At 48.0% G+C, this 20,724-nt stretch overlaps 1 protein-coding gene across 1 annotated transcript; it reads left to right on the forward strand.

Annotated features, from left to right (window-relative positions):
• Positions 1-5,724: 5,724 nt before the first annotated feature.
• On the forward strand, positions 5,725-20,706 carry PIK3CD (phosphatidylinositol-4,5-bisphosphate 3-kinase, catalytic subunit delta; the record flags this gene model as incomplete). The annotated part of the gene is made up of 19 exons (XM_008948246.1): positions 5,725-5,891; positions 6,591-6,819; positions 7,177-7,406; positions 8,233-8,412; positions 9,030-9,179; positions 9,499-9,588; positions 10,756-10,974; positions 13,884-13,980; positions 14,366-14,496; positions 15,430-15,489; positions 15,702-15,869; positions 16,546-16,667; positions 16,829-16,972; positions 17,672-17,771; positions 18,267-18,445; positions 18,640-18,749; positions 19,385-19,463; positions 19,690-19,857; positions 20,583-20,706. Coding segments are annotated over exons 1-19 (2,721 nt in total), but the record flags the coding sequence as incomplete, so codon positions are not given.
• Positions 20,707-20,724: the final 18 nt, after the last annotated feature.

Consider the following 20,724-nt stretch of genomic DNA (forward strand, 5'->3'; position numbering starts at 1 on the left):
CTTACTTGTGGTTGGATCTAAGCTCCTGCTGAGCTTGAGTGATGGTATATCACTCTGATGCTCTTTCTCTGGTTGCTCTGGAGCTGGGAGCCCCACAGAACTGCAGCCTGTTTTTATCAGTGTGTGTACATTCTGCTTTCCTATCTCTTTCCTTGCTGACAACCCCTTTCATCATCAGCCCTGCACACAAACAAGGTTAGCTCCAGTTCAGATTGCATTAGGGTAGTTCTGCTTCCCATTACTTTCCTCTGTGAGCCTGTTTTATGGGAGCGTGCCTGTGTAAGGCAGACATGGAGCAACACAAATGCTCAAAGTAAAGGAGCCTTTATTTCCTGAAGGGAAGGGCACGAGCTAAGGGATTCTTTGGAGCCAGTGGTTGTTCAAAGCCTGATCCTTGTAGTCTCTGCAAAGCTAGGATGCTTCACTGGAAAGTGGAAAAATCCATGGTTCTCTGAGGACATCTTGATGCGTGGAAGATGCTGACTTTGGTGTGTAAATGCTGATTTCTGGCAGCCCCTCTGGCAGGGCAGGGGATGTTCTGTAGGGTCTCAGAGGCCTCAGGAGTTAAGCGTGTGCATTTTTGTCCCTGCCCAGTCATCCAGGGCAGATTCTATCACACATCTACCTCAGTCTAACTTTGTGTAAGCAAAGTAGGGAGTAAAAGTGATTAATCAGGGCCTTAGAAATCTCTAACAGAAGGCATTACCAAACCAATGGTAACTGTGTGTCTGCTCTGTGGAGTTGGATGAACAGTCAACTGCTGTTGAAAGAATGAACGAATCGGTGCAGGGAATTGGGTGGCAAGATGTAAGAGGTCAGTATACAAACCAGAAGGTCATAATGTGCAAAACCAAATATTTAACTTTTGTAATTGGCAGAGGTAGAAGTCTTATTATGATAAATCAAATAAAGGAGATTAAAATATTCTAAGCTAGGGTTTGAGGAAATTAACTCTGAAGGTCAAAAGCATTAATTTTAGGGGTGGTTTGGTGTTTGAATGCTTCTCCACACCTTTCCAAGGGGTCCTAGTTTTTTTCTATGTAGTTCATAGGCCAAGTCTTACACTTGTGTTGAAGGAGGAGCCACAGACAATTGGGCTCTGGTGCAACTCAGGTCCATACTGAAGGTGCAACACTGTCACAGGAACAGAAACCTTCATGGAAGTTGTAAAGGAAAGGCTTTTGTTGACATGAGTGCAAAATCTGCCCTATTAATGCCACCTCCAAAATGATGTTAGCAGGGATTCAAGAAGGCAGCAGAGCCATTCTTCTGGCATACAGGGCTGCTGTTAGCTGGATGTCCAGGCTGAGTCACTCTTGGTGGCAGTCTGCAGGGCAGGCTGTGAGTTCTCACTCCAGCTTGCACTGGATCCGGTGGCCAGAGCTTCTGGTGTGATCTACTGCATTGAAGGTCCCTGCTCAGCTGGGGTGAGTGTGGCTGCCCAGCAGACACTGGCACCTCTGCAGGCACTGAGGCTCTTTGTAGCACCCCTCACCCCCACGTGTGCTTTTGGAGATGAGCAGAGAGCAGGGCTGTCAATACTTGTCAGCAGGCAGAGCTGCAAAGGCCAGTCTGACTGTGAGCTTCTGTTGGTTGTGTCCACATGGTGGGACTGGAGCCTGAATCAGGATTTTTTAGTGTTATGCCACAAGGGAAGCAGATGCAGCCTGTTTTTTGTGTGATTAAGTGGCTGGTAAGTAGATGTGAGTACCCAGCTAGCCCTGTGAGGGGAGAGTCCCCCTGCAAACCTCCCACACACAGGCACAGTTTGACACTCTTGCCTGCCATGGGAGTTTTCCCCAGTCTGTTCTTGGAGGAGAATTTGTGGGTTAATTTTACAGTCTGTCAATGCCTAAAAGACTTGCCTGCAGCATCCAGCTGACTTGTTTTACCCCGTGACCCCCGCCAAACACCTTCAGAGCACTCACTGAAGTGGGTCTGCACCTACAAAAGCTTAGGCTACTGGTGCAGGTCTGCAGAGCATATTGATTGTGTGGTGAAGACGTGTCAGCCACGTGTGTGCATAAAAATTCCCGTGGTCTCCTCCCCCAGCTGAGTTGATGCCTGCAATGAAAGTTGCTTCCTGCCATCTCCCACGCCACACGCATCACCTGGGAGCTCTGCACCACTTGTTTCTTATAAACTTGAAAGGTGTTTTTCTACTCCTGAGGCTTAGTAATTTTGTAATCTGTTTGTGGGCGTTAGAGCTTCCGTGTCTGTCTCATGCTGCAGCCTCACAGAGGTTTGTGGAACGCTGCTCCGTGTGTGAGCTTGCTGCTTTGCTTTCTTTTTTTTTTCTTTTCCCTCTCAGTAGCAGTTGTGTGTTGTAAACACCAGAGCTGTGGTTGATAAACTTCATAAGAGAGATTGTGTTCGTGTGTTTCGTACTGACTGCTGGCTTGTTAAAGGTGGACTGGGTAATTTCAAACATGCCTTCTTACAGTCTGTGTGAATTTGCCTTTATGTGCAACTCTGCATTCCTCAGGGGGTGTGGGTGCAAAACACAGGCTACCTCCTGTTGCTGATGTGGTGCCTATATTCATTATATGGCATCAGATTTTTTCCTCCATGGGGTACATACCATGGAGCAATTTTTGGGTCAGGCTTGTGTACAAGCAGGCCCAGAAGAAAACTGTGGCCTGAGATGAATGAGGAGGTATTTGAGGCCCTGTGGTTTCCTCAAATGTTCTGTGCATGCCTGCAGTTCAGGGGCTAACTGAAGTTCACAGAACTGTATACTTGGCCCTCTCGAGGGCCTGGTCTTTACCTTGGCTGTGTGCATCACCAGGACTTGTTTGGCCACCCAAACGGGTCAGCTGGTCAGCCAGTCTTGAGGAATCTTTCTCTTGTGTGGAGTGTGTGTGTGCACCAGCTGCAGACCAAGAGCTTTGTGTGTTCTGGTTGTCTGTCCTGCATCTTAGGCAGCTGTGAACCTGCCTTGCACTGGACACAGGCGTTTGAGGGTTGTGGGAGATGTGGCTGGTGGTGGAGGAAGAAGTGTTAGAGGAAGATGTGGGTGGAGGAATGTGGAAGTACTCTAGCAAGAAGATGTTTTGTGGTATGTTGCAGTAGGAAGAGTGATAACTGGGGGTTCTTATGGTAAAAAGTGGGTGGCTACAACCAGTTGTTGATAAGCAGGGGTCTGATAGCCTGTGTACCTGCTTGGGGTTGGAGCTGTGTGTTTGCATCCCACCAAAACACAAACTTCTGTCTCATCACTGCTTGTCACAGCTTTAAGAGATAGGCAAGTTGTGCACTAAACTAATTTCTGTCAAGTGTGGGCTGATTAACTTGAATGTCAGGCTGTCACACCTACAGGTCAGAACCCTACCACAACATGGGATTTTTAACAGTAAACCAGAATGGAAGTCTGAGATGATGCTGAGGCTTTTAAAAATGAACATCTGCAATGGGAATTCCTTTTCTTAAAGACTGCCTTAGTGGAAGACAAAGAGGACATGTTGGACAAAGCCAGCAGTGTAAACCCTGACAAAAAGGAATGATGCTGCTTTTGGCTGTTCACAAATGGCAAAATGATCCAGAGAAAAGGCAATTGTAATTACTGCTACTCATGAGGTCAAGATAGTGCAAACAAGGTTACAGCCTGGAGATCTCTGTTCTGATTTCCCAGGGCAAAAGGGAAGATGAAAGTAGGGTGGTGCAAGAGTATTAATCTAGGCCGAGCTTGCTTCATGTAAAAACTGTCACACTGGATCAGATCTAAGGTCCTGCTAGTAGAGCATCCTGAATTTAGCATTGGGAAGAGGAGAGGCTTGGTAAATGAGTACTGGAGACAATGCACGTCCAGAATTATTCCTCCTTTGGCTTTTCCATTCCAGGTTCAGTTGGAAAAATCCCTCTACGCTGGGAGAACATCCGTGAGTTTAGAAAGACAATGTACTGGGCAGCTTGAACTTGATGTTGTAGCCTTAATGGCTTAGGTAGGCTCTTCCTACCTGATGAGATGTGGCATCAGGTAGCAATCCTCAGCAGAAGGAAGCAGGTCAGCCCTTGTTGTGCCTTCAGCCTCTGCTGCTCAGTCCACTCCTGATAGTTCGCTGCTTCTGTTGCCATTAGGACAGGCTGACGTAGAAGGTGTCCTAGAAGCTTGCTGCTTTTATTGTTAATGAGCAGAAGAGGAGGGAAGGTTGTTTTGCTTTATTCAAGCTTGTAGAGCCTGCCTCCTCCCCTTTTACTTCCCTCCCTCTCGAGGCAGGGCTGGTTTGTGGGCGCTGTATCCGGTCCCCGGCGATAGAGCATGTGCGGAGGAAGCCGGGCAGATAAAGCCCAGCTCGTGTTTCTGGGAATCCTTACCTCACTGCTGCTGGGGAAGCGTTGTGCTCCCGGGCACGGCCAGATAAGGTGCTGGGCTTCTTGTCGTGCTGAAGCATAGGGCTGGCTCACGAGAAGCTGCCAGCAGGGCTTCATGATTTGGGAGACCCAATTCTTCAACAGCACGCTGCTCGGTTTCCTTCTAAGTTTGTACCTTGCCCGCTGCAAACAGTATTTTAAGTTGTGAATGAGGAGGTTTTTTACTGGTTCCATGGGCTGAGGGTAAGTGATGCTGTTAGAATTGCTCAGGGCACGAGCAGGGCTGGGTTTAGAACCAGCAAAGAACCAGAGGGGCAGGAGACTGGAGCCTGGGTTTCCACAGCAGCCACGAGCCGTGGCTGTGTGAGCACCCTCCAGGCTGTGCTCCTGGCATGTGTCTCTGCTGACCTGGTGGAAAAACTCTGGTAAGTGAGAGGGAATTCAGATGAGCTGGTTTCTCTGCTGAGGTGGTTGAGGAGAGTTAGAGCCACTTATCTGTCTCTTGCTAGGAGGTAATGGTAACAGTTCCAAGCTCTTCATGGACATGGGGACACCACGTTGTGCTGCCTGTCATCTGTGGAAGGAGCTGGGGTTTTATACTGCTGTAGTATTTTGCTTGTGGGAGAATGGATGGAGCATGAGACCTTCTCTGACTTTGGTATTGGATGTCTTTAAGAGAAGATGTACGATGGGCTTCTGGTGAATGCCTTTTGTTTTAGCTGTTAGTGTGTGTGCTTATTCTGTGCTTGAAAACAATAGTTTGTATCTGATAGCATTCAGATTCTTTTTTGCTTCTTTGTGTGCTTTGGATATACTGAGAATAAATTGTAGGGCCCTGCCAAGTGATTATTTTGATTGCCTCAGCCTTAGGTTTCATTTTTCCTCTACTTGTAGAGGGGGGGATATACAATAGGGTATTATTTGTTTGTGTCTATAAAATGCATGCTCAGAACCAGCAACATCTCTTTCTCCCTCTTGCAGACTGGAACTGAGCTCTGGAAAAACAAAGTGGAGCTTGGAGCATGTGGCCTGAGGATTGCCTTACAAAGCTGGGGTAGGGACTCATTGTTTCTGTTGGCTGCTTGGTCATAGATGAGCTATTTGGACAAGTGTCTTTGTTCTCAAGTGAAGAAAATTCTTTAATTTCTTTGTCAAATGCAGATGTAGATGTTAATCCTGGTCTAGGAGAGATTAAGAAAGGGTTGCACTGAGATAGAAGCAACTGCTGTAGCAATAACAGTTGTGTGGCTTAAAGGCACTGGACTGGAAATTGGACTAAGGGTCCTTAGCTGTGAGGATACACTAACCTGCCTTTCCTTGGGTTCTTCTGCATGTTAACTTTCTACAGAGTCCAGCAGAGATCCATGGAGATATTAGGTAGTCAACAGCAACAGATTTTTTCCTCTTTTCTTGCAGGTGGTAGCTAAGAAGTGAGCAGGATGCCCCCAGGCATTTACTGCCCTACGGAATTCTGGTCCAAGGGGGAAAACCAAAACATCCAGGTGGACTTTCTGCTGCCCACAGGCATATATTTAAACCTCTCTGTGTCCTGCAATGCCAGCTTGGGCACCATCAAGCAGGTAACAGCCTTGTTCCACAGTCTGATCTTCAGTTTCCTGGAATCAGGAGACTGTTCTCAGGGAGGGCCTGGGGAAATGTGTTGGGTCTTAATGCAGTGCAGGTTGGGTTTCTTCTGCATTGTTCTGAGGTTGTTCCTTGTGACTGACTGTGAGAGCCCCTCCTTTGTGAGAGCCTCTGCAATCCACTAAACCCATGTCTAGCTACTGAGACTTGGGGCAGCAGGGTGCTGATGGTGGTGCCAGTGCTGTCAGGCTCAGTTCTCTGGGTACCTGCCCAACCTTGGGATGAGGATTTCACGTTACTGGGGGCAAGTTACTTAACCCAGCTTTGTGTCCAGTGGGAGCAGTATCTCTGTTTCCTGAGGCTAGCAGTCAGCAGGTACTCACTGCAAGGTGTTCCATGGGGGTTATTTAAACCCTTGGGTTGAGGGATTTTGTTTGCCTGAAATAAATGGCAAGCACAAAAAAGGAAGTCAGTTAAAGGCACTGGCAAATAAACCTACCCAGCAGCTCAGCACAGGTTGGAGCCACCAGACTTGGCTGAACAGTAGGTCCAGGAATGCTGTGAGAAGGTTTGGTGGTGCATCACCTTCACTAGATGGTGTATCTGGGGAGAGTGAGGTTGTGGGGCAACTGTAAGAGGATGCCGAGGTTCTGACGGTGCAGCAGTAGTTTCACCTTGCTGTTGGTCTGGCGCAGGTGGTGTGGAAGCATGCTCAGTATGAGCCCCTGTACCACATGCTCAGTGACCCTGAGGCCTACGTCTTCACGTGCATCAACCAGACAGCAGAGCAGCAGGAGCTGGAGGATGAGCAGCGTCGGCTCTGTGACATCCAGCCCTTCCTCCCGGTGCTGCGCCTCGTGGCTCGAGAGGGAGACCGGGTCAAGAAGGTTATCAATTCCCAGATCAGCCTGCTCATTGGGAAAGGTCAGTTCCCCATCACTGCTCCTGCCAGGAGTGGGGCTGCCAGGAGTGTGCCAGGCAGCCTGGCTGCTCGTGCAGTAGTGATGGAGCCCTGCTCAGGCATTAGCAGGTTTCATCTCTGGTGGATCTGGTAAGGGAGCAGTGTGTGTGCAGGCCCAAGAGGGGTGATCAGTCATTGAGCTGGTGTGGTTTTATGGGGTAAATAAGTGATTCTAGTGGCCTTGCTGACTCTTCTCCTCTTGCCCAAATATTAAGCATGTTTTTGGGGAGACTGTTTCACAGACACTTAATTATCAAAGGCTCATTTCCCCCATTGGGTGCAGATCCTTATTTTGCCTTTCTCTCCTACTCTTCACCTAGGTCTGCATGAGTTTGACTCTGTGCAGGATCCAGAGGTGAACGATTTCCGTGTCAAGATGTGCCAGTTCTGTGAGGAGAGAGCAGCCAAGAGGCAGCAGCTCAGCTGGGCAGCGTGGATGGAGTACAACTTCCCCTTGCAGCTGGAGCCTCTGGCCAAAGGCCTCGGGCCTGGCCCTCTCCATACCCCCACCAAGAACATTTTTGTCAACATCAAGTTTCAGTCTGGCGGGGTAAAGCAGAAACATTTCTGTGACAGTGTTTGACTGGCTTGTGCCTTCTCTTAGGGAACCTTGGGGCATTTGGAGACAGAACAATGTGTGTGTGGACAGTGTTTCCATGTGTTCAGTGTTCATCTTCATTCTCCAGATTCCTTTGCCTCTGGAGATGGTTGGGAGGGAGACTCCCAGCCTCCAGCCAAGGGAGCTGTTCCCCTTCCTGAGCATGCATTGGATGTACTGGTTAGGTGGCAGCTGAGATTGCTGCATGTACATGTGGTGGAAAGCTTTTTGGTTCTGGGTAGGAGAGGAGCACAGACTCCAGCACAAGCCTTTCCTTTTGAAGCCCAAGAGTCTGCTCTGCTCATGCTCAGCATACACTGCTTGCAGGCATTGGTCTGTGTTGCCCACAGGCCCCTGTTTTTGCCTGCTGCCCTTGGTTAATGTGATTTTTGCATGTTGTGCCTGGGCATGAAGCAGGAGCCACCCCCATGGGAGAAGGGCCTTCCAGGCCTGTGTCTTTGGTGGTGGAATGACAGTGGAAGATTTTTAGTGACTAGCAACCGCATGAACTGGTGATTCTGCTAAAATGGGACTTGAAGTTCCTCATCTCCAGCCTTGTGCTTGCACTGCTGAAACGTGCTCCTGCCCAGTTTGGCAAACAGCCCCACTTACTTGCTGATGGGGGTTGGGCTGGGGGGTAACTCTGCCTTCCTATCCTCCTCTTTATTGCCAGCAACAGGAATGTTGTTACCTGTCCACTGAGCTACTGCTGCTCCTTGTGCTGATGTCAGCCCTTCGCTGGCCTTTGACCGTGTGTGCTGTGTTGTTGGGATTGCAGGAGAGCTTCACTTTCCAGATCTCCCCAAAGGAGTTCCCCATCACCTTAATGAGCTATGCTATCAAGAAGCAGGCTACTGTCTTCCGCCACGAGACAGTGGAGAACCCAGAGGACTACACCCTGCAGGTGAATGGGAAATGTGAATATCTCTATGGGAACTACCCCCTGTACCAGTTCCAGGTGAGCCTTGTGTCATGCTTTATCAATGAGTCTCTTCCTGTGGGGCCTCTTCTTGTTGGAAGGGAGGGTTGAGACATGTTATCCTCCATCAGGAGGCAGTGCTGGTTACAGGAGTGCAACACATCAATGACAGGACCTGGATGCTAGCAACCTAGCAGATCCTTATGTTTTGAGGAGCTAGTGAGCTAAGCTTGTTCCTGGATACCAAGTGCTGTGTAAATTTAGACTATGGCTCTGGAAATATCTGTTTGTTTGCATGGTGGGCTGGTGGTTCTCTTCCTGAAAGCTGGGCAAGTCATCCTGTGTTCCCCTGGCAGGGACAACTGCTGTGGGGAGTGCTGAATCCTTCTTGGTGTTTTCCCTTCATGCAGCCATTTGAGTCAGTTGATGAAAGGCCAGCTATAAAAGACACTTCATATTCTCAGTTCTGGCAGCATGAGTCCAGTGAGTTGCAGGTTTATAAAGCAAGAGGAGATAGATAAATTAAAACTGAATTTTGATGTTGCCATGTCCTTTCCTTACTCCTTCCACCTGTTTCTGCTTCAGCCAGTCCCTATTTGCTTGACTGCTCTTGCCTGGCTCTGTCCCACCCACACTGACTCTCTGCTCCCTTGCAGTACATTCGCAGCTGCCTGCACCGAGGCCTGACGCCCCACCTGACCATGGTGCACTCCTCCACTATCATTGCTATGAGGGATGAGCAGACCAACTGTATTGCCAGCCCCCCCAAGATGGTTGCCAAGCCTCCCCCACTCCCTAAGAAGAAGGTAAAAGGGGACAGTGACTCAGCAGGGCCACCCTCCATTCATCCATTGATGGAGATGCTGACTTTGCCTGGGAGCAGCAGCTGGTTCTCCCTGCCTCTCTCAGGACAGGTTCCTGGCTAGGGTCTGAGAGCTGGGGATTTCTAGTCAGCCTTCCAGCTCCCCCCACAACTGGTGGTTGTCACAGACTTCATGGTGCCCACCTGCACTGCAGTGCTCTTTTGTGTTGGAGCAAAAGCATGTGATGAGAGCTGAGGTCTGATGCTGCCTTGAGAAGTCTTTGCTGCATCTATTTCTGATCAGAACTCTTTTCTCTTTCTAGCCAAACTATGGTTCTCTCTGGTCCTTAGAGCAGTCTTTCTACATTGAGCTGGTGCAAGGCAGCAAGGTCAATGCAGATGAGAGAATGAAGGTAGGTACTGACTCACTTTGGGGTTTTGGTTTTGTGTTCTAGCTTTCCCAGTTGCATCTGTCTTGTTTGTGTGGTGAGGCAGCTTGATCTCATGTGATCCTCCATTATGCTTCACTTGGCCTTTGGGCAGTTTCTAAATGGCAGCACAACAGGAACTTGCAAGCCAGCAGCCCAGCAGTGTCTTCTTAGAAACACTCCCCTGCAAAGGTTTCTGAGCAGCAGCTGGAACTGCTGCCCTGTGTGAATGTCACTTGACAGTGGTGTAGAGGGGCAGGGAAGTCTGCAAAAAGCAGAGGAGGGAAAATCAGCTCTGAGAAGAGAGAATGGTGGGAGAGGTGGGGACGGGTAAAGTTAAGACAGGAAGCATGGTGCAGCCCAGCCCTGGGATTTGCAAGGTATTTGCTGTGAAGGGAGAGCAGGCAAAGGCTGCCCATTGGGAAAGGAAGGAAACAGGGCAAGAATATATCACACAGACAGCTGTTCTGCAGGGCAAGAACAAGGCTTTGTAAAAAAGAGGCAATGAAATAGTTATTTCTTCTGCCCTGTGCCCCCTCATTTGCAAGGACTCCTCCTGTGATCCAGAGCAGCCAGCAATACTGTGACAAGAGCTAGAGGTGGGGGTGAGCTGGCCTGTGGGCTGCAGGGTGAGCTGGCAGACTGCAGGGGAGCAGGTTTGCAGGCAGATGTGCACCCAGACACCAGAGGCCTGGGCTGGGGCTCAGCCATGTGCATGGGCCCTTCTCCTCCATGCTGATTCCCTCCTCTTTGGCTTAAGCACTTGCCCAGCTCCTGGTGCCTGCCCTGCTTTTTCCGCAGAAAAATTACTGAATTTCTGCAGCATGCTGGGGGACAAGGCTTGGTGAATATTTGTATTGCCTGGCTCTGCAGGGTGAAGCCTGTAACACTGCTGCCAACGGGTTACCCAAGCATTTTGCAATGATTAAGCAGCTCTTATGAAATAAAAAGATAACAATGCCCTTACTGAAGTTGAGTAAAGAGGAAGATTAAGGAACCTAAATGCCTCAGTGAATCAGGGAAGAGACAGGAATAGGGCATCCTGCTCAGGGGAGTAGATGCCCCATCCCATTCCCCTTCTCATCACGTGTCTTCAGCAAACGAGTCCCATCCCTGTGTATTCATGGTGCTCTCTCATTTCTCTCCCCTCAGCTGGTGGTGCAGGCAGGTCTCTTTCACGGCAATGAGATGCTGTGCAAGACAGTGTCAAGCTCTGAAGTGAACGTGTGCTCAGAGCCAGTGTGGAAGCAGAGGCTGGATTTTGATATCAACATCTGTGATCTTCCCCGCATGGCGCGGCTCTGCTTCGCCCTCTACGCTGTCGTCGAGAAGGCAAAGAAGAAGTCCACCAAGAAGAAGTCCAAGAAAGCTGTAAGTAAAGCCAGGGACTGTGGGACTGAGCCAGGCTGGCCAGTGCTGGAGGGCACAGGGCACCATTCTGAACCAAATGCCCTTTGCTTTCAGAAGACTTTAGCAATAGAAGAGCTTGCAGAACGATGGCCAGTAACTTCAACAGAAACAGGAAACTGAGGAGTGGTGGCTGCCTGTAGGAAAGGTGGTTTAGATGTAATTTCTTGTCCAGAAAGACCATTAAGAAACTCTGCATCTGAATGCACATGAAGAGGAATCATTTGTGTTGGTGTCTCTGTTTTGCTGTTCCGCAACTTCCTTGTTTTATAGTTGAGGTTAAACCATCTTCTGTGTTGCATCTTCTTTCTAGTAAAGTGTTTCATGCAAATCCTTCATGGAGCAAATGAACAGCTAAGGAGGGGAAAAAAATTAATGTAAACACTGGTTACAGCAAAACTTCAGGTGAGGTAAACTGGAAGTGCAGAATCTTCAAGGTTTATTGTTCAAATTGTGCAAACTGAGGATAGAAAGTGTTAAATCACTTTGGAAGCTTTTGTTCAGAGCTCCTGAATCAAGAGGTATTTCTCACTTTCCTCACTTACATTCCAAAACTTCTAACCCATTCATAATTCAGTAACTGAAAGTAGATCTAAGTGCAGCCTGCAATTGAATTGCTGTTTTCCCAGTGTTGTAACTTAAGCCTCTAGTTCCTTGCATGGGAAGGGTTTTCCTTATGAGCATTTGTTCCTCTGCAAATTATTGTTTCTGCAGCCTCAAAACCACTGTTACCATGCTTTAAAGAAAGGATTAGTTGTGCCTTCCTTACCAGGCTGATAAATCTGATCACAGAAGAGTTTAGTCTCAGTTCTGCTAGTTCCTTCTCACTGCTGGGGGGTTCAATGACCTTTGTTGTGTTGTCATTGATAGGGTTCTCAGGGTTACAGTGTGGTAATGTCTGGGGACCAGTTTCTGGGTTGGAGACTTCAGACTGGAAACATTTTGAAGCCAGGACCAGGATCAACCTTTTTATTGTTGTTTTTTTTTTTTTTTTTTTTAAACTTAAGAATAGTAGAATTCCAACTCCTGCTGGTGGCTTTTGTTGAAGGGAATATATGATTCATCCACAGGCTGCATTTTTGTGGTCACACTGGAACAATTTTCAGTTTGAAGCAGTCAGAAGGAAATCTTGGTATTCTGATTGATAAAATGAAACCAGCCTGGTTAGCTGAGTTGTTAAGAGGATCTTGTTAACGTGTGTTCTGGTACTGGGGAAAGGTAGATGCCTTCTGGTGAGCTCTTAATAGAAAATCACAATATTTGCTGGAGCTGAACTCTGCAGAACTGGCTTTTTTTCATGTGGCCAGCTGCAGATCTGAGTGAGGTGCCCAGATATCATTTAAAATGATGGTTAAGAGAAGTTAAAGCCAGAGCACGCTCCCGTTTCTGGGTTTGATTAATAATCTTTTTACTTGCTTTGCTTACAGTACTTGGAGGTTTATTACATGCCTGTTGTTTGTCTGTGCAGGCTGTCCAGAGCAGATAGGTGGGAATAAATCATTTACTACCACAAAAACAAGCTTGCTTACAGGCTGACTGGGATGAGTCAGAGCGTTAATGTCACCCAAAGGGTTGGCTTTCAGTGTTTCTGTAAGTCATGCAGGAGATATTTCTGTCCTTACAATGCTGAATCGTTGCTTTGCTGGGCCTTATCTGCCAAAAATCTTGCCTTGTGTTTTGGCAGGCTCTGTGCTGTGGTTTGATGGCATTTACTCTCTCAGAAAAGGTTATTGCTGGTGGTGGTGTTTTGTTTGGCTTTTTCCTGTGATCTAGAAGCTGAAGTCTCAAAGGGGATTTTACTGAGCATATTTGGTCTAATGAAATCAACTCAAAGGTTTGTGAGAGGCCACTTGGAAGGGATTGATTTTGTTGCATTAGAGGCAAATGCTGACTTTGCTCCCTGCAGCAAGTCCTTTGGTGTCCCTCCGGGGTAAGCCCGGTACGTTCTCTAGGCTGTCTCAGGGGAACAAGAAGGTATTTGCTGGGGTGCCCTTCAAATATCACACTGTTTGTGGGAGCATCTCACTAGAATTGTGCTTCCTAACCTCTTTGCAAATCAGTCTCTGTGCTAGTGTGTGTCCCAGTGACACGCTGGCATTGCTGAAACTGTTCCATTTGGAGAACCTGACTGCAGGAAGTCTTGGGTCACTTGTGGACTATATCTGTCTGCTCTGGTGGTGGGGAACTGGGTTAGAGCAGGGGGATGGGCTCTTTTTCTTGGCCATGTCCCAGTCCCTTTACTTGCTAGAGTCTCCCACCTCCACAGTGAGACTGGCTTGTGTGACTGGGTTGGACTTGGGGGGTTTATTTTGTGGGGTGTGGTGGAGTATTGGCAGTGTAAAGTTGGGTTGCTATAGATAGTATTTATTATTGTACAAAGGAGCCAAGCCTTTTCTTCTTGTTATCAGCTATATCTAGCACTTTGCATAGTTTTCTGAAGTCATGTAAACTCTGTGTTCCCAGTTTCCCAGTTAAGGTTCTTCTTTCTCCCCTGGAACTGTGAAATATATTAAGTGTATATGTCATTGCTCCTTCAAATACCAGCAAGTGTAGAGTTGCAAGGCTTTACTGGAAACTTAGAGAGTCTTCAGCTATGCAATTTTGGTGATGAAATGTCAGAGAGATTTGTGGGGAGCGTTTGGTGCCGTTCAGCACTACACAGAAGGCTGCAGGTCTTGGCTAAATGTCTGAATTTGATGCCGTCTTGTACTCTGATTTTAGAACCTAAAGGGTAAGCAGATAGGCAGGGCTACCTGGGGTGGTTATTTTTGCAGCAGCTCTTTGTTCAGGGGGTGCCTACATAGTCTAGAATGGGACACTACCTGCCTGTAGCAGCTACAGCCCCTGAGTGAGCTGCTTCCTCTGCCCTGCAGGACTGCCCCATCGCCTGGGTGAATGTCATGCTCTTTGACTACAAGGACCAGCTGAAAACAGGGGAGTGCTGCTTGCACATGTGGTCCTCCTTTCCAGGTACGTCAGGAGATAGAGCTACTGTATTGTTCTGTGCCTTTAGTTTCCACCCCAAAGATGGGAGACACCCTGCATTCTGCATTGCTGTCCAGTCGTTGTAGAAGGGGCCATAGTTCAGACTAACAGACCCACCACGATTACCACTCTGTATTGTGATGGCACCTAGAGCCCTGCCAAGATGAAGGCCTTGTTTTGCTCAGCATTTCATGTATGGCACAAGGGGTTGCTGCTGTCATGTCTGGGAGAGGTCAGGAAAACAAAGTGAGCTGCTCAGGGCCAGGCAGTGCCCAGTGCCAGAGCTGGAGGCGGTTGGTACTCTGCTTTCTGGACCAAAGCTTCAGAAGATTTGGGTTCAGGGGTTTATTTTATGTGCTTTGCTTTTCAGATGAGAAGGGGGAACTCCTGAACCCCATGGGCACGGTACAGTGCAACCCCAACACAGAAAGTGCAGCAGCCTTGGTCATCTGCTTCCCCAGCGTTGCGTCGCATCCCGTGTATTACCCGTCGTTTGAGCAGGTAGGGGACATGGGCACCTCTTCTGGGAGGCACAGAGGTTCCCCAGCTTTGCTGTCCCTGTCCCTTGGGTAGCTGTCAGGAGGGACTAGGTGCAAGCAAACCTGATGAATAGATTTTGTCAATTGAAAATTTGACTTTTTCCCTTAACTAATTGGACCATAGAGTGGATGCTTTTGCAAGCTGTGAATTCCTGGGTATTGCTGAGTTAAAGCTGCACTCATAGATGAATATTTGTTTAAAAAAATGGGTTTAACTGAGCTGCCTTCAAATTGCAGGCAACATTAGGCTTTAGAGGAAGGAAGAGGAATAAAAGGGGAAATGAGTGAAAGTAGACAGCTCCCTCCCTTTCAGCACAGAGTGATAACGTGCTCTGTGCTATGGGGATTTTCCATCTGTCACTGCAACCAGCCAGACACTTAAAGTGGAAGAAGAAATGTGCCTGTTCCAGGAAAGAAAGGAGGTCTGCTCTGCCAGGGACACACATGCATGCTCCCCGTGATGCATGTTCTGGCTCAGGAGCTTTAACAGCTTGTGCCAGTGTGAGAGGTGGCCTGGGCAGCACTGTCTGCTTGGCAAAGACACACCAGTTCCAAGAATCTGGAATGGCTCATCCTAGCCTGGAGCTTGGTGACCCAGAGCTGCTGTTCATGGACTCTCTGGGTGTGCAGATGTGCCCTTTTGGGGGAGAGGACTCATCCCTTCATTCCTGTTATTACCAGGGAAGGGTCTCCTTGGGCAGCTGCTTACTCCTCTGAGCAGAGGGGTCCTGCTGAGCACATTACCTGTCCTTGGGCTGTGAGAGGTGTGATTCCCTTCTCCAGAGGTGTCGGGTGACCACTGATCTCTAATGCAGCATAAATGCCTGAACTGATGGTGAGCTAAGAGTACAGAGAAAATTAGGAGCCTTTCTCAGACTCTTTATTTGTGTCCCAGCTGCTGGAGTTGGGGAGGAATGGAGAACAACCCCGTGCTGCTCCAGAAGACCTTGAGGAGGTGAGTCTTCTGGCATGAGTCTTTCAGCTATGTGCAGGCTATGTTCAAGCCTGGCTTCATAGGGCAAGTTCTATGTTCATCTTGCCCCCCGCCAGCTTTTTATCACCAAACTGGGTCATGCCCCAGTCCTACAGGGTCTATCTGGACTGAGCAGGGCCTCTGGGTTGAGGCTGAGCCCTGTGTATGCTCTTTCCTGTGATTGCCATGAGCAGAAGCTGCAGCTGAAGGAGATCCTGGAGCGGAGGAGCCACACGGAGCTGTACGAGCACGAGAAGGACCTGGTGTGGAAGATGAGGCACGATATCCGCGACCAGTACCCACAGGCTTTGGCAAAGCTGCTTATCATCACCAAATGGAACAAGCATGAAGATGTTGCCCAGGTGAGGATGCTGGGCTTGGCAGCCAGGGCTCCCTTTTTGGTCCTCCTTTCATTGTCTGCATTCCTGTTGTTGTGTCTGGGAGGCCAGCCTAGCAGGGGAGGTTTTGCAGTGGTCCTGTGCAGGTAGGTTTGGTATGACTGAGGCTGTGGAGTAGTTTCTGTTCTCAACCAGTCACTGTGAACATATGCTGAGTGGTACTCACTGAGTTGAGGTTTGGCTCTTCTGCACTCCCTTTGGCTCTGTGCACTCTCCCAGACTCCTTACTGACCAACAAGGTCTTGCTTAGTCCCTTTAGAAACTGGAAGCAAGAAAAAAAAGATCTGATTCATGGCAGAAATAGAATCCAAATTGGATAGTCTCGAAAGGTCCCTTTCTAGTCTACATTATTATGCTGCAGAAAAGTGCTTTTCCAAAGAGCTGATGCCACTAATTGTGGTACAGGGAATGTAACCCTGCTGTGGACTTGGATGGCTTCTCCTTGTCAGCCTTGCTAAGAAGTTTGGATTGATGGGTTTTTGATCTGGAGTCTGCAGACTTGCTCTGAGGCATCTATAAATAGTGATGCACCCTGCCCTCCTCAAAGGAGCTGTTCTTCCCTCAGTAGAATTTTAGATTTATATCCATTGTCATAAAAACCTTGTTCCAAAAGGGTTTGTTTTTTTTTTTTCCCTTACAGATGATCTCCTTGCTTCAGACCTGGCCAGAGCTGCCTGTCCTGAATGCCTTGGAGCTGCTGGATTTCAGCTTTCCTGACCGTTACGTTGGTTCCTTTGCCATCAACTCGTTGAAGAAGCTGACGTGAGTGTTGTCCAGGGGGACATGCAGAGCCCCTTCCTATTGCTGGTCAGGCTGCTGAGGGGGCTGTGAACAAGGCTGGCAGTCTTGTCTTTGCAGGTTTTGCAAGTACACTTGTTGCACTAAAGACAAGCTTGTATTTTATTTTTCCTTTCCCCCCACAGAGATCATGAATTGTTCCAGTATCTGCTACAGCTTGTTCAGGTGCTCAAATATGAATCCTACTTAGACTGTGAATTAACCAAGTTCCTGCTGGACAGGGCCTTATCCAACCGCAAGATCGGGCACTTCCTCTTCTGGCATCTGAGGTAAAGAGCCAAACTTTTAGCCTTTTTCTCAGTAATCAAGGGAAACCAGTGTTTACTGGTTTCCTCATTGCTCTGTGAAGTGAGGCAGCAAGCATGTCTGTGTGTGTAGGAGACAGGTGATTTATTTAAAGGCTGTTGGCTGTCCTTGAGCTAGTGCCCTTTATCAAAGCAGTGGTGGGGCTTCCTTGCTGTGATTACCAAAACCCAGGAACTGCTGCTTTTTACTTTGGGAGACTGAATAAGGATTATTGCAGGAGGACACAGATTCTTTATTTGCTTGTTTGTTATCTTTTTCTTTTGTTGTTGTTGTGATGGTGTTTGGGTTAGGTTCTGTTTTAAGAACATATAGAAATATAAATACACATGCCTGTGAGTTGAAATTTCCCTTGGGTACCCAAGGCCAGCTGCCAGTTCTGAGCCAAAGGCTCTGAACTGTCCTTGTTCTTTAAGCACTCTTCTCAAAGGAGTGGTTAGCAATGTAGTCATCCAGAAAGATTCCTCATCACTTCAAGCAGTGTTTTTTCTACATCACCTTCTGGGATGGCTCCATTTTTTCCCTTCTCCAGTACACAGAAAGAACCTAAACAGCAACTAATGTTCTGCACCCTCCACTCCCTCCCTCCTCCTGCTGACATAAATGGGAGAATTAGTCACTCACTGCCATGAGTCAGAACTGCTTTAACTCCCCTTCTTCCCCAGGTCAGAAATGCATGTTCCTGCAGTTGCCTTGAGGTTTGGCCTGATCCTGGAAGCATACTGCAGAGGCAGCACCCATCATATGAAAGTTTTGATGAAACAGGTAAACATTGCTTTTAGCCATGAGGTTGACTTCCCTCTTGCTTGGAGCAGGTCTCAGCTGTTACCTTTCCCAACATAAAGTTGTCACTCATAGGAAAAAAAAGCCTTTTAACTGCTGTATTGGTTTTGGCATACCCTATTAGGAGTCTGGAGTTCCCCATCACATGTAGCTTTGCTCATCTCTTACTCACCCACACACGTCCCAAAATGCACTCTGTGTCTAAATTGCTTTTTGAACTGTTCAGACACCACTGCTGTTGTTAGATGGGTTGAATGAGTGACCACTGCATAGGAGGTGATCACAAGTGGCTGATTTGGATCCATAATGATTATGGATCTCCTTCAAGCAGGTACTACTGAATTTGAAATTACAAGTTGAAGAGAAGGGAAGAGACACAACCAAGGTTTACATTTCACAGTAGATTTTAATAGCTTTTAAAATTTCTCCAGGAATTTTCTATTTCTTAACCCTCTTCTATCCCACCCTTTTTTTCAGGGAGAAGCACTCAACAAGATGAAAGCTCTGAATGATTTTGTTAAAGTGAGTTCTCAGAAGGCCACCAAGCCTCAAACAAAGGAGATGATGCATATGTGCATGAAGCAAGAAACTTATCTTGAAGCACTTTCCCACCTCCAGTCCCCCCTGAACCCCAACATTATCCTTGCTGAAGTTTGGTAAGGAAGATCTCTTAATCTGCACTGCAGGCCTTGTTCAGCAGTAGAGCCAGGCTTCTGGTTGCCCCAAGGTCCTCCTTTCTCCTGGAAGTCACCAGTCCATTAGCATTTGTAGGTGCTGTTGAATTTGCAGCTGAGGTGGCTGGTTTTGTAACAGATGGAAATGCTGATGGTAATATTTTTGTTTCCTCTAGTGTGGAGCAGTGCACCTTTATGGACTCCAAAATGAAACCTTTATGGATTGTGTTTAATAATGAAGAGACAGGAGGAGGTGGAGTTGGTATTATTTTTAAAAATGGAGATGGTAAGTCTTTAAAGGTTATGTTTTAACAGGCATAATAGTCTCAAATACTTATTGTGGGGAGTGGGCCTAGATATGGACCATTAAGATGTACAAATGAGGACTGTCAATGCATTTGAGATTTTTGACAGTAATCTGGAGATTAATAGTAATATTAAACTTAAATCAAGATTAAAATAATAAAATCTCCACTATATTTCACTTGCTGTGCTCTTCATTAAGACTTGAGCACAGCAGTAGCTGGATACCTTTGCACAGTAAAAGGAAGCTTGATGTGAGGTCTGGAAGAGCTACAGCCACCCCAGCTTTGGAGCAGCTGCTGCTCACTGATCTTTTCTCAGGAGCTGTGTTGGCTATGACAGGGAGAGCTTTGGCCACGGGAAGTAGCAGGTACCTCCCTCCATGGGTGTAGTCAGGTCTGAGTGGAGGTGTCCAGGATGGTGGCTGTGCACTGCTGCTGCACTAGGAGACATTGCTCTGTGCTGAAGGGCTTAACTAATGACCTGGCAAGTGCCAGCATAGCACCAGCCCTTCCAGCAGCCAGCTGCAGGGGCAGAGCCAGCACCACTTGCAAGAGCACAAGAGGAGGGGAGAATGGCAGCTCCTTCTGACCCTTGTTTCCTCTGCAATACTCACAGATCTTCGTCAGGACATGCTGACTCTGCAGATGATCCAGCTGATGGATGTCCTGTGGAAGCAAGAGGGCCTGGACCTGAGGTGAGTTGCACATAGTGGTTCTACTGCAATGATAAATTGTGTGGGGTGAGGCCCTTTTGTCTACAAGCTTATTTTGTCCCCAGTGGCTCTGTCTAGTATTCAGTGAGCAGCTAGTCAGGTTGTGTGGTGCTGAGGAGTAAGTATGGCAGACAAGGGAAAGCTTAAAAGTCAACACAACCCAATTCTGGGCAAGATTTCAGTGGAAGGGTTTCTTTCATCTCTGCAGGATGACCCCTTATGGCTGCCTCTCCACAGGAGACAAGACTGGACTGATAGAAGTAGTCATGCATTCAGACACCATTGCCAACATCCAGCTGAACAAGAGCAACATGGTGGCCACTGCAGCCTTCAACAAGGATGCACTGCTGAACTGGCTGAAGTCCAAGAACCCAGGGTAAGTGGGCTTACCTTCTGCTGCCCCCTTCAGCTAAAGGCATTTCTTCTGCTTTGTTCAGTTTTTTTCCTTCAGTTATGCATATTCCCAAGTTGTCCCATAATGTCTGTGGCTGCTTCACTGCCTGGCATGCCAGAAGGTGTCATGTGGACCTGTAGAGGTGCTGAGCAGGAATTAAACCACCTGGTTCACAAGCTCTTTTGCTAGCTTAATTTAGCACTGTCCACAGGCTGGATCCAAACCTTGATCTGCCCATTGGTCCCATTACTGGCTCCAGAGCTAGGCAGTCAGTGTGGTGGCAGCTGGAAGAGAGGCAGAAGGACTAATGCCAAACCTGGGAGGTGAAAAAAGCAAGGAGCACAAAAGCTGTGTAGCTTGAGGTTTTACTGGCTACAGAAAGGGCCAGCGGCAACACATCAGTGCTACTCTGATGTAGGAATCATTCTAAGAGCTCACCTTGTCTGTGGAGATCTGGAAATGAGAATTTCATTGAGTCTAAACCATTTTCATGGAGATTTCAGACAGAACCTTACCTGGTCCTCTCCAGTTGCAGAGGGTTGTTGCTGTGAGGTGTGGATGGGGCAGTGCCTCTGGAGAGCTCCACAGCACTTCAGACACACCCTTCCCTTCCCCACCTTTGCAAGGGGAAGCTATAAACACTTTCCCAGGGCTGATGTGCTGGAGTGCAAGTCAAATCCTCTTTCCATCCTGTTTACCCCCTGCAGTGAGGCACTGGAACAGGCTATTGAGGAGTTCACCCTCTCCTGTGCTGGGTACTGCGTGGCCACCTACGTGCTGGGCATCGGCGACAGGCACAGCGACAACATCATGATCCGGGAAACGGGGCAGGTACGGGGCTGGGCTGGG

The sequence above is a fragment of the Merops nubicus genome, unplaced genomic scaffold (genome assembly GCF_000691845.1).
Source record: "Merops nubicus isolate BGI_N331 unplaced genomic scaffold, ASM69184v1 scaffold23729, whole genome shotgun sequence".
NCBI classification, from domain to species: Eukaryota; Metazoa; Chordata; class Aves; order Coraciiformes; family Meropidae; genus Merops; species Merops nubicus.